General features: G+C 40.7%; 2 protein-coding genes across 2 annotated transcripts; one reads left to right on the forward strand and one right to left on the reverse strand.

The window, feature by feature from the left end:
* Positions 1-64: 64 nt before the first annotated feature.
* LOC144516511 (opioid growth factor receptor-like) lies at positions 65-3907 on the reverse strand. Its single transcript, XM_078247865.1, has 8 exons — positions 3364-3907; positions 2992-3054; positions 2858-2896; positions 2712-2766; positions 1528-1606; positions 1383-1449; positions 1153-1301; positions 65-1053 (listed from the first exon to the last, which is right to left on the reverse strand). The coding sequence occupies exons 1-8, from the start codon at positions 3853-3855 to the stop codon at positions 675-677; spliced, it is 1323 nt and encodes a 440-aa protein (XP_078103991.1). The 5' UTR covers positions 3856-3907; the 3' UTR covers positions 65-674.
* A 5233-nt stretch (positions 3908-9140) lies between these two features.
* LOC144516174 (potassium channel subfamily K member 15-like) lies at positions 9141-13193 on the forward strand. Its single transcript, XM_078247372.1, has 2 exons — positions 9141-9423; positions 12042-13193. The coding sequence occupies exons 1-2, from the start codon at positions 9141-9143 to the stop codon at positions 12989-12991; spliced, it is 1233 nt and encodes a 410-aa protein (XP_078103498.1). The 3' UTR covers positions 12992-13193.
* The last annotated feature ends 441 nt before the right edge of the window (positions 13194-13634 follow it).

Below are 13634 nucleotides of genomic sequence, written 5' to 3' on the forward strand. Positions count from 1 at the left end.
CTCAGAAGAAGTAGCTTTACATCTTGCAAAAGGTGGAGAAACCTCATCAGGGAAAGACGAGAAATATTTTTAGAACCAAATAAGTCATTTTTAATTAATACATAAACAAAACTTGGGGGGGAGGGGTAGTACATGACCACTAGTTGACATTTTAGCCACAGATTTTAGACAATGAGAATTGGACAGTTGTTTTAGACTGTCAAAACTGATGAGCAATTCTTAAAAATGTCCATCTGTCCAAATGTATCCACACCAAAACAAGCACATTACAATTGCATATTTATGATTTAACATATTTACCCAGCTCAAAATATTGCAACTTTGTTTTTGAAAGTCAAACCAAACTGGATAAAATAGAGGTTTTGAAACAACTGTGAATACTAAAGTAAACAAACATTTGCATAAATAACTGCTGTAAAAAAAAAGTAAACAAATTGTGGATGGTCCAACTAATCTCAGTGTAACATTTTAAGAAAAAAAACATTTTGATGTCTATTTGTGAAGTTTCATTGGCATTACAAAGTTGCTGTTTGATTGACAACTAACATCACACAGCATTAATGTCCTGTTCCTGAATCTATGACGATAAGTAACATAGTACACACTTTGTAGTATAGTATACATTAGTATGTAGAATGGATTTGCAGCACAGTGACAAATTATGCTTTGGCAGCTTAATTTGCCTGGTCTTTGGCTTCATCTTCCTTATCCAGACTGAAATACTCACAAGCCTCTTTTTTGCCTTTCACTTGCTTTTGTGGCTTTGACGCTGCCTGCTCCGACCACATCATCTGAATTTTCATCGGGCACCACACAAACTCATCTTTGCAGTCATAGTTCAAATAGGCAAACTTGAGGAGACTCCTGCGTTGTTTCTTATCAAGGACAGCAAACACAAAGTAGTTTAGAACACTCTCCTTGACATTTGGAAGTTCTTTGCGGACGAGAGTCTCCTCCAGGAAGAAGCGAACCAGGGGGGCTTGGTAGTGAGGATACCCCAGGGTTCCCTGGCACTTCAGGATGCGGGTGATGCGCAGGTTGTTATGAGTGTGACTGTCAAATACAAACAGTAAAAAGGCAACAAAAAAAACTGACATTAGATGTTTTTTATTACTTTTAGTGAACCATACGTTATTAAAATTCAGAGATCACCTGTTAAGGTTATCAAATCTGTCTCTCCAGTTTGATGCTCTCTCGACTTCTCCTGTGTTTTCATCACACAACCTGATACCATAGAAGTTCAACATGAGCTCGTACGACTTCAATAGATTGGCCTTTGCGGCGCTGTTTTGGCAAAACTCCTAAAGGAAAGGTAAGACTTATGTCACAATATGTAAGAATGTCTTTCAAGATTTTTAACGCGTTAGCTTTTAGCTGTTTACCTTTATTTCTTCTTTTGTCAGAGTACTGGCCTCAGAGTTCATCCCTGGTTCCTGCAGTGGGAACAACCTTTGAGAGAAACAAATTACAAATGTTATAAACAGTAACTAAACATTTTAAATTACATCTTTGATTGTAGTTACTTACCATTGAATGTAGGAGTGTACAAACTCCAGCTGATCATACTTTGTGTACCATTCCTTGTGGAATTGGTCTATGTAGACACCTGATAACAAAAACAAAAACATCATAAGTAGATCAATTTGTAAATAGTTGCACAGATTAAAATTAGGGCTGTCAGCATTAACACGCATCGCGATGATTAAGGGCCAGTTATTAACAATGCATCCATTTTAAAAATCACATGCCGCCGCTTATTAATTTATTTTACACTTCGCTCAAGCTTAAGGCCGTGCCTAACAGGCTACTATTTTGAGTTTTTCAGCTCTTGCAACAGGCAACCCAACTGCAGACCTGTCAGCATCAAGAGAGGACTCGACGCATTTACGCTGCGGCGGTCTGACCCGCCTCGCCGCCGGCCTGTATGACAATGGAGAAAGCAGCTCAACTGAACAGCCGCAAAGTGCTGCAACGCTGTCTCATTAACTGTGATCACTGGACGCCAGTGAGTAATCAACATTATTTAGAGTTACTAAACACTATATTGACTTCTAGTAAGGATAGATTTTTTAGTTTTAGTTAGGTACTTGGAGGACCAGTAACAATGACAGATTCACACATTTGTCTTTTTGTTTACAGTAAATAAATAATTGCTAAAATCTTAAAATCAAGTTCATAAAGTAACTTTCTTTGCATTCATTTGATTCCCAATCAAGATCCACTGGTAAGAATTGCTTTCCATTGTTAATATGTACTTAAAAACTGTTCTGAAATGCATTTTAACCATGTGATAAAACATGCGATTAATCGCGATAAACTATAGAACTTCAGCGATTAATCGCGATAAAAAAAAAAAGAATCGTTTGACAGCCCTAATTAAAATGAATCCAGGCCTGATGTTTTTTTCTCTTGCTTTTCTAGCCATTGCTATTCTCAATGAAATACTGAACTGTTTTACACCTTCAGGGCTCTAAAAGTTATTCAAATGAAACGTGAGAAAGGTCTTTGGTCAACCTGCTCACAGACTCGTCGTCCTGCTGTGATGAGGGGCGACATGTAGACATCACTTTGTTTGAATTAATCTTTAATCTAATTAAAACCTTTTTTTTTCCTGATGCAGATTTATCCTGCATTTACACTTATTTGACAAATTAAAACACAATGTAGAGCTTGTTTAATTTATGTCCATGTGCTTGTAACTGTAGGCCTACCGTCAGGTGCAGAGGGGATTAATCCGAGGTAGAACTTCAAATTAGGCTTGTCATCCTATTCAAGAGAAGAGAATTGCAAATAGATATTTTTTGATAATAATCACATCATATAAGTCACATAAGCACACAGTCATGTGTGTACTTACAGATACTGGCTTCATGAAGCGTTGCGGCCTGGTCTGGGTCTGTTGCGAAATATAAAAGAACAATGTGTGCTTGATTAAAGCTTTAAAACATGGGACTGTGTGTGTGTGTGTGTGTGTGTGTGTGTGTGACTTACAGGGTAGTCATGCCTGTAGTTCTGCATGTCTCTTGCAGAATTTTCAAATCTGTGGAACTTGTACTAGTACACAGAAAATAATGAAGGTCAATATTTAAACTCGAGACATTTAATGGTTACGAGGTTTAAATTTCAAAAGGTAAATTATTTTGCCATGTCACCCTTGCCAAAATAAATGTTGAAAACTGTCTTAAAATTGCAGTAGCCTAAAGTAATTCCCCATATGAGATTACAACAATTAGGTCACCGTTAGATCACACTTAAAATAAAAAAATATATAAAATCGAAAGTGATAATGCAGGCCCTCTGACACAGCAGTAAGCCTACAGCAGGCCCATGCTAACAGGGCAGCAGACCTCTGGTTTAACTCACCTGTTTGGAAGCCGCTGGTCGCCTGTTCCTCATGAATGTGCTCCTCTGCTGCTGCTCCTCGGTCTCGGTCTCCCAGGTTGAGTCATAGCCACAGTACAACTCGTCTGTGGTTTCAACTCGATACTCCTCGTCCTCGCTGTCAAACCCATCACCATCTTCGTCATGTCTCGGCCGCTTGTAGGCGAGATCTCGGTTGGAGTCTGCGGCCCTCTTACCGGCATCATTCTCATTTTGACCCTCACAGCAAGACTGCTCGACCACCTCCTCCACCTTCTCCTCTGGGCAACTTTGTAGGTCTTCTACGTTTTTTTCAGGCTTACCTTGACTCTGGCCGCTCTTAAGCCGAAGTATCGGTATAGATCCGATACTTCTTATACAGCACCATAGACAACATAGTTTGCGCCATAGCCACTCAAAAAAAGAATAAGGTCGGTTGTAACTAAACCTGGCCATGATGCACAAAACTCTGAGGGGAAACATCCTGGTCCTCATCTGCGATTTATGTGCTGTACATGTTCGTCTGTTTCACTTTCACTTTCTCTGAATTTCTCTTTACAGAAAACAGAAACTTATTCCACGACAGCTAACGCCCACAAACTATCATCAGGTTGAGGTTGCTAGCTTATGTTGTGGCTAAAGTGAAATAAACAGAAATACGTATTACCTCCCTCGTGGGTTAAGTTTGAAAGAGACATTTTAACAATGTAATTTATTATCGGTATTTGCAGGTTAAAGTGTGGTAGCCTAAAACTTGGTTGAAAAGTTAACTTAACCCCACTTTTTTTATACAGCAATTACTTCAATGCTTAAAACAGCCCTTACATAACTGATAGCTTTCACTTCTACAAATCTAAAACAGGGAGCGCTGTGTTAAGAGTTAGCTTTTATTGGGCAACATTTCAAAGCACCGTCATTTCCTGATGGAAAATCATTGTTGTTATGACAGTGGGAGATAAAACATACACAATTAGCTCAAGAAATATGAGCAGCCCTGACCTCATTCCTTTGTCATTATACCATTTGACCTTAAAACTCCTTTTAATTTACACATGAATAATTCTGTAAATGTTATGTCGGCCATTTGCGATTTAAGACCCTTTTTAGGGGGGCTCAAGCCCCTCTAAAAATTATAATAATAAAAAACTTGTCAGTTAGTGACAGAGGACAAACAATTACAGGTTCAAAGGGCTTGAAACTGGTTTAATATGCTGTGTTGCTGTGGCCAATGCAGTGCACCTGTAACCCAGTCAAGGAAAGGGTCAACAGAAACCTAGTGTTGGCCAATCGGAGGAGGTTGTGCCAGACTCCCACCTTTCTGTGAGAGGGAGAGCAGGAGTGCGGTTGTGAAGTTTAATGTTGGTAGTCCCCAGAGAAGAAGTTGGCGCAGATTAGAACCCAAATTGAAACGCATAAGCAACTAAAATTGCTGAATGTTAGAACATTGTCTGAAATTGGTCGTTATTACTGTGACTTATAAAGGCTACGTTCAGACTGCAAATCCGGCCCAAAGATTTTTTTTGGGGTGAAGTGACCAGGTCAGACTTCTTCAGAAGTAGTGTGAACACTCAAGTCTTGCCCAGATCAGATTTCTTTTCAAATCAGATTCAGGCCACTTCCATATGTGGTCCTGAATCAGACCCAGGTCTGATTTTTTTTCCCAACGCGGCCGCAGTGTGAACAACCAAGGCGGATTTGATGCGACTTTTACATCAATAACCCTCGCTGCGCCCTCTCTCCCTGCGGGAAGGGACGGGCCCCCCTGCTCCCGGTGCGGCTGTCAACCGGGGCGGACTGTCCTCAGTGCGCCCCAACCGCGTCGCGTCGCCAGGGCGGGGATCGGCTCACGTAAAAGGTGTCAGAGGTCTGCGGCGATGTCGGCAACCCACCCAGAATGACCAAAATAGCCAATTTGGCTCTCTTTCTCTTCATTCTTCTCCTCCTCAGCACCTGCTCATTGATGTTACGGCTGTCATTACACAAACATTTTGAAATAAAAGCAAAAATGCTTACTTCCTCCATAACCTCCCTAACTTTAGCGCAACAGCGTGCTGCATCTGATATCATTGTTATTGTTCTTTTGCGCATGCGGGTCAGTTCACAACCGAACATATCAGATTCCAGTTCACACTGGAATCTGATATAGGCCACATTTTAAAAGGTAATGTGAACAGCCAAACAAAATCGGATCTGAGCAAAAAATCTGAATTAAGCATTAAGACTTGCGGTGTGAACATAGCCAAAGTGTCAGGTTCAGTTCCATCAATAGTGTGTCAAAAAACGTTAGCTGACGTTGTTGTTCAGTGGCTAGCTCAGAGATGATCAGATAATGAAATTACTGATTTAGCCATGGGGGTGTTTTGCATGCACTATATGTGTGTCAAATTCGCATTGGGGGCTGAGCCCCCCTAAAGGTCTGATCCTAGAATTGCCCCTGATGTAGGCCTAAGCAAGGCATTTTAATGAGTCTTAATTGGATAGCCTAATTAATGGATATGTTAATGAAGTGTATTATTTTAAGGTATTTTATAGCTATCCCTTAAAACGGACCTTAATGTTAATTTTCAGGGATGGGGGTTTAAGCCCCTAAATTGTGCAGACAATCCCTTGACAAATACCTTAATATATTACAATCCAGCAATTTATTCATGAATTATCCCAAATTTGAGGTGAAGCACTGAATTTGCAAATGGATTGATAGATTTACGGGTTATCTGTCCTTTTGTAAATTTGAAGGACATCTGAGGATCTCTGGCTAACACACCAAACTCCTTCATTTAGATTAAGATTACGTGTTGTTTGTCAAGTAAATCATATGAACCACTGTCAGGAAACTCACAATTGAGCCTTCCAAATGTTATTCAGAAATATGTCTATTATGTATTATTAATAGATTTTTTTTGTGTGCATGTAAACTATTCTTCTTGGGTCTCATTTCTGAAAAGTAAAAAGACATTAGTAACTAATTGTATTTGACAGCCATCAAAGTACCCTTTTTCTCATCCATCCATCATCCAAGAATTCCCAGGTCAGAAATGAATCTTTTCAAGATGATCAACAAAATATCCAAATAATAACGAGAACAAGGTTCTTTATTAAAGACATTCAATTTGAATTTATTTTATTTTGATTTATTTCTTTTCTTTTCTTTGCCTATCCCACTCACTTGGTACAATAACATGTGGGCAACAACTACTCTACTCGCCAGGACATTCACAGGAGGAAATTACCTAGGTGCCAAAATATAGACGTTTTTTACTTTAGCTCTGTGATCTTGTACAGAAAATGACACAATGACTATCATTTCAAAAAACAAAGACTGCAGTCAGCTACAATTTACCATCATTTGAGAAAGCAGTAATCCATATAACAAAAAAAAAAAAATACAACACTCCATCCTCACACCAGGTGCGTCAACCAGAATGATGCACCTCTCCCTGAAGGTGACATAGATTTTAGAGACCACGTCCGTGCCCTTTTGGCTAATAAGGCTCAAAGGACTGTTCACATTAGCTGCAAAGTTCAGGCCTGTTTCCCTCTGTGACACTGACGACATGTCACCAAAGAGACACCCGCCTGCAAGTTCATAGAAAGGTTTTTTATTTCTTTTTTATTAAACCGGCTTTGAAGTTTTGTTTTTTATGACCAAAATACACTGTGTCTCTGTAATATGATCATCATCTTTATCTCCACTGCCATCACCCGCTGTTATCAGTGTAAAGATAGCATCATGTTTGCAGTATATGTCCCCGCCTAATTTTCTACGGGGATGGCACTTGGACAGATGAGTGTCTCGACTCCAGTCAGTGGACATCCTGCTTTTAATGTCTTCCTGTGCAAGATAAAGGGATGCTGGAAGCGTCCTGTAGAGCAGACAGATATGAGATGAGCAAATCAGATAATACAGCATCATTATTTCATGGCTGGAGAGTTGTTAAACCCTGGGATCCTTGTGAAAAAAGTCAATTGTCCTTCACAGTGATTGCACAGTATAGTGCTGTTTGTACTGTGGGTTATTTGTTTCCTATACATACAATGTGGAATCTACATAAAGAACTGATGTTGAATCATACTGATGTAAGCTCTGTGTGCTCTCATTAGGTGGACTCTGGCAAGGCTATTATCTCTCAGGGACTCCTTTCAAAAGGAGATAATTGCTCTTACCGCCAGTGGAGAAAATCAAGACTTGTCTGCATGTTACATTGTTAACATCTGCTCAGCAATAAAGTTATTTGTGCTTACTAAAGCGGGATAAGGTCCTGTACTGTCTCTGGAAGATAAAAACATGGTGTAGAGATAGCCATATGTTCTTTATGGAATGGAGGCAATAAATGTGGATTTAAATGACAGATCTCAGGCTCTTTATGGCCCTGGTTTAGTGCATGAATGGGTCCCACAAATTAGAATGTGCTCCTGAAATAGATGGAAACGTCATGCAGGATATGAAACTGAAAGAACTTGCAGTATGGAGCTATACAGCAGTCAGTCTATTTTCTGGTTGCTCTGCTGTGAACCCAAATTAGCATGACACTGAGCAAAAAACCCAGCAGATGCCACAGCGAACCTAAGCGAGGCTCCATGGACCAGGCCTCTGTGTTGCTACACTGACACACAGATCATCTCTACTGTCTCCCGCTCGCTCAGTCTATGTGGTGGACTTAGTTAATGACGAAAGCTTGCTGGATCACTCAGCGACTAAGTGTGCTTGATAAAGGTCAGCGCTGCCACCAGCTAATGCTTCATCGCTCAGAGTAATACTTTAGCCGAGCGTATTGTGAATAGACTGCACATGAACGCTTCACAGGGCAAAATAATCAAGAGAGTAGAGTATGGAAAGCACAGCTGCTTCTGCTGTGCTGCTCTGTGGTAGACACAACACACACATACACACACTGACACTTTTGTATCCCAAACCTCTCCAAACACAGGATCAGTTATTAACAGAGAGTAAGTCTGAGAAAGTGTGCAGCATAAATACTTTAACCAAATGGATAATAAAGAGGGAGGGAAAGCAATGACAACTGATAACTAACACATTTACTCTGACTAATACTACGTGTCTATGTTTTTAGTTATGTTTCCTTTTCAAAATTCTTACTCCTCCCTCGGTGAAAAATCCTGAAAAAAAACAGAATACATAAATAATACTGAAATGTCCATTGCCAGTGTATGTGCACTGGAGGTTTTGACATCACACTTGTGTAAGTTGATATTAAATCAGGATTGGCAGTTGTGATGTCACAATATCAGCTCTGCAAAGTCAGATTTAAAGTGAGCACAGATAAACCTTCCCTCTTCAGCAGAGACATGTAAAAACAGCCTTCTGGTGTCAAACTGCACATCAAAGTGAAGTAACAGTAAGCAAAACACATTTTGAGTGGAAAGGGACTTCAATTCATTTGCATCTGTAGACAGGGTGCACTTGTGAGTGCACCCGTAAGCTATACTTTGAAAATACAGTAAACGAGGTCAGACTAACATCCCGTGGAAAGGCAAATGTTCTGCCAGCTGCTGAGCTCAGGTAGGCCTATAACCGGTGCAGACACGCGGGTTTGGTGCCATTTCACCTGATGACAAGCTAACAGATCAGGCTACAATTTCAGCACACAACCTATTTTGGTCGTATGCTGTAATCCTTGCAGGCTAAAGGGGCCCTCAACACATCACTAAAGATGTATGGAGTTGATGGAGGATGATCATGTGTGCGTCCGTACCTCTGAGCAGCAGCAGCACCCTCCCTCCCTCCCTCCCTCCGCTCCGCGCGCACTCCGGAGTTGAGGATGAAGACGCAGAACATCAGGACCCTCTCTCTCATCCTCTCCATTGTTTTCTACCTGCTCATAGGAGCCGTCGTCTTTGACGCACTGGAGTCGGACAGCGAGAGTTCGAGGGAAAGGGCGCTGGAGCAGAAGCTGAACGAGCTGAAGAACAAGTACGACTTCACCGAAAATGACTACAGAGAGATTGAGCGCGTGGTCCTCCAGTCGGAGCCGCACCGCGCCGGGAGGCAGTGGAAGTTCGCCGGATCTTTTTATTTCGCCATCACTGTTATCACCACAATTGGCAAGTAGGCTACATACTTTTATAATTTCTCCATACCCGCTTCTTTTGTGAAAAACACAGGGCAAGCAGCATTCTGCGTCACTGCATGTGTGTGTATGTGTTTCGGCGTTCTTTACAGTTTAAAACGGGAGCCAGCCCTGTGATAGGGCCCCAAGCTTTTGGGGTCACTTATCAGAGGAACAGGTGTAACTTTACAGGGCTGCGGTGCAGCGTGAGGTGTTGCATGAAAATGCTTATTGTGTGTGATTTTGCAAATGGGAACTGAATTTTGCCACTGTCATTTAACTACCTCAAATTGATTAGCACCTTGTAATAAACGCCAACTTAGTAACTGGCATCGTGACATACATACAATCACTTAAAGGGATATTCCACCAAATACCTTCATCATCCATTTTGATATTACTCCATGCAGGGTTGGCAGTTGGCCATAAAACAAACTGTTGTAGTCAACAAGGATTCACAGTGGTTACGTACAGTAACTCAACTTTCTTGGTTGGTAGCGTTCTCCAATCTTCTGGTCTGGGTATTAAGCGAGCTACAATTTTGTGTTTGAATAATCTTCTGTAATCAACACCAATACAGCAAGACAGTGTACACCCAACTTCACTCTCTCTTTGGGGGGGAATCAAATTGTTCATTTTGTTCAAAAAGTTTTTAATTTTGAAGTGACTTTTTATTCTTTTTTTTTAAAGATTTGTTGTGGGCATTTCAGCCTTTAGTGGAAAGGACAGCTAGATATGAAAGAGGAGAGAGAGGGGGAACACATGCAGGTAATCGTCCAGGTCGGACTCGAACCCTGGACCTTCTGCGTCGAGGCATACACCTCTATATATGTTATATACCGACTGAGCTCACCCAGACACTTGAAGTAACTTTTTATGCACTAATTTGTGCTGGAATAGCTGGTATCTTAATGAGCACGCTTTTTGATGCACCGAAAATATTTACTACAATGTAACATGTACCACCCTTTTAGTCCAAACGCACGCACGCCTCAAACATTTTGTTATGAGTGCATAAAGTTAGTTGCGTGGATTATTGATAAATTAGACGTTAGATTGTTACATGTTGCGGGCCATTTAACACATTGACAAAAGTGGTGCTTTTAACTAGATTAGGGCTTTGGCTTGGTTTAGATACTTTTTTATTTGAGGAGGATTCAAATTATTGGTCGTTGTTACTTTAAAAGACACAACCAAAAACCTGGTTAACAAGATTTAAACTATGGTCCTTTGGCCAAACCCCTGTCTATGGGCCTGGAGTCTGTATGGTATGGTAAACTTAAGTAATTAATATAACCCCATGTTATGTGCTCAGGAACTTAGGTTAGAGTTACAATGAGTTCTCATGGTGACCAGCTTTCACATGAAAATAGGTAAACAATGATCAAAACAAGAAACTTCTTTCACTTCTTACATTTCTCAAAACATCTCATATATATTTAATTAATACATTTCACTTTTATGCTTTCCGTCCATATTCATATGGTGCAAAATACACTTTCTCCATCTTAAATTTCATGCAAAACCCTTTCAAACTTGAGAGCAGGCACGTGTGTACTGTATGGTTGCAATACAATTGAGCCAATAAAACTATTTCACTTTCCATTCAATGAAATTGCCCCAAAAAGGATGTGATGTTCTGATGTGGATTATAAATAAATGTTGATCAGATCAATCACTAACTCTGAACATTGAATGAGTGTGATAATGCACTAAATGCGGTGATAAAACATGCTAGAAAAATAACTTTTTCTTAATATTTTGCATCAGTTTTTCTATTGGCAAACCTACCACATCCAATCAGTAAACGTTAAAAGAACATGAACTCTGGAAATGAGTGATTGAATTAGTCCCTCGTTCCCTTGACAGAAGTGAATGGGGACAGAGCAAATATTAGTAGGACAGAAGTGTAACGTGACTGAACCTTTACGGTGGGAAAGGTTACACCATTTGTTCATTTTTATTAGTTCATGTTGTTTGGTAACCTCAATTCCAGCATTCCTGCTCAACTTCAACCTGAACAGAGGTCGGATTAGCCAAAATAAGGGAAAACACCTGTTTGCGCATAGCTTTAAATAATAATTTATAAACATATTTTCTCTCTGTTTGTAGGTTACCTACCCACCTTACATTTTTCTTTAAAGCTGCATTAATCACCTTTTGGCCAGTAGGGAGCAGACAAATATCAAAACAAGCAGAGAAATGTTTGATTTTTTCCACCAGCTACAGTAGGTGCTAGCCCTGGAAATGCCTGCCCTCTGGGGTCGATATATATATATATATATATATATATATATATATATATATATATATATATATATATATATATATATATATATATATAATCTGTTTATATTCACTTTAAACAGAGGCATGTGATTAAATGATCATGTCAAAATATTGCATAGGTTTAACCATGGAAACCAGCAAACCTATTTTGTTATGGTTTAACCAACGTTTGAGACCTAATTTAAACTCAGAACCAGAGACTTGAGACTTGACTTCTGCAGTGGGTGCTAGTGAGCATTAAGCATTAGTAATCTTGATGACTGTAAAACTTTCTAGACATTAAACTTGACATTATGTGACCTGCAATATACTGTGACTTTGTAGGTTATGGCCACGCTGCTCCACGCACTGATGCTGGCAAGGCCTTCTGTATGTTTTACGCTGTCTTGGGCATTCCTCTGACACTGGTCATGTTCCAGAGCCTGGGCGAGAGGATCAACACTTTTGTCCGCTACCTCCTGCGCAGAGCCAAGCAGGGCCTGGGTTTACGGAAGACGGAGGTGTCCATGGGGAACATGGTCCTGGTGGGTCTGCTGTCGTGCACAAGCACCCTGTGTATCGGAGCTGCAGCTTTCTCACATTTTGAGGACTGGACCTTCTTTAATGCCTACTACTACTGCTTCATCACGCTCACCACCATTGGATTTGGGGATTTTGTGGCTCTGCAGAAGAAAGACGCTCTGCAGAAACGGCCCCCCTACGTGGCATTTAGCTTCATGTACATTTTGGTTGGGCTGACAGTCATCGGGGCTTTTCTTAACCTGGTGGTCCTGAGGTTTCTCACTGTCAGCACTGAGGAGCCTGACGTGAGGCCTGAGGCCAGGGTAGAGGAGCTGGGAACGCAGCCTAAGGACATGCAGGGGGATAGGGAGGTGTTGGAGGCAGAAGCAGAAACTGCTGACGTTAGCTTTAAAGACGGCGAAGATGGACACAGCAGCCTGTGCAACCTGAGCCTTCCCATGGGGGGGGGCACCAGCTGTATGGATCTCCTCCCCTCTCCTGTTTTATCTGAGCACTCAAAGCTGTCCGAACCCAGCAGACTCAGGGCCTTGTTTTCCTGCATGTGTTGTGGCCTGGACATTTACGACAGCTCCTCTCCGTCTCACCGTGACCAGGCGGGCGGCCACAGCAACCCCGTCTTTTACAACTCCATCTCCTACAGGGTGGACCAGGCCTCGTGCAGCTCCTGCCCCGCCTCGTCACAGGCCTCCCCCAGCAGCATAGCTCTCTGTCTGGGCAAGAACAATCCTCACACCAGGAGGAAGTCGTTATAACTCTCTGCACCTTTGACCTAGTGGCCTTCGTTTTGGACTTTTTGTACACACCACAGGACCCTCTGATTTCCGTCTTGGTGGAACAAATTGCTTAGTGCTTTCCTAGTCATGAATGTAGCAATACTTGCTACCGGATAGAAAAAGTAGCATATCATAAACATCCTTTACAGTTTATAATGTATTTTTCTACAATAAATATTACCGCTAAAGAGAATAATGTCGGAAACTAATTAAAGTATGTGATATCTATAAACCCATGTTATTCACCATTACTGTCCCAATATACTGCATGTACTGCATGTAATATAAAAGGCATTGACAGGAAGTATGTGAAAAATGCAAAAATGCTACTTTCAAAGCTTTGCAAGCTACTAATTACTTCACACTGAAAGAAGTTGAACTATACAGCAAAGAAATCTAGTTTGGTTAAGTAAAGCTACTTAGAACAAGTAGTTCAAACTACTTTGTAAAAAAGAAATAAAATTGAAAATGTACTAGAAAATTATAATAAAATAAAAACAAAAAAGTCACATGCCAGCAAAAAAATGCCACTAAAAATTATATAAATAAATTAATATATGTGCAAGGAATGTCAGCTTTGGTCAGACACCTGCCTTCCAGAAACTAGAGTCCAGGTGGGGTT

This window comes from Sander vitreus, chromosome 4 (genome assembly GCF_031162955.1).
Source record: "Sander vitreus isolate 19-12246 chromosome 4, sanVit1, whole genome shotgun sequence".
Classification (NCBI taxonomy): Eukaryota; Metazoa; Chordata; class Actinopteri; order Perciformes; family Percidae; genus Sander; species Sander vitreus.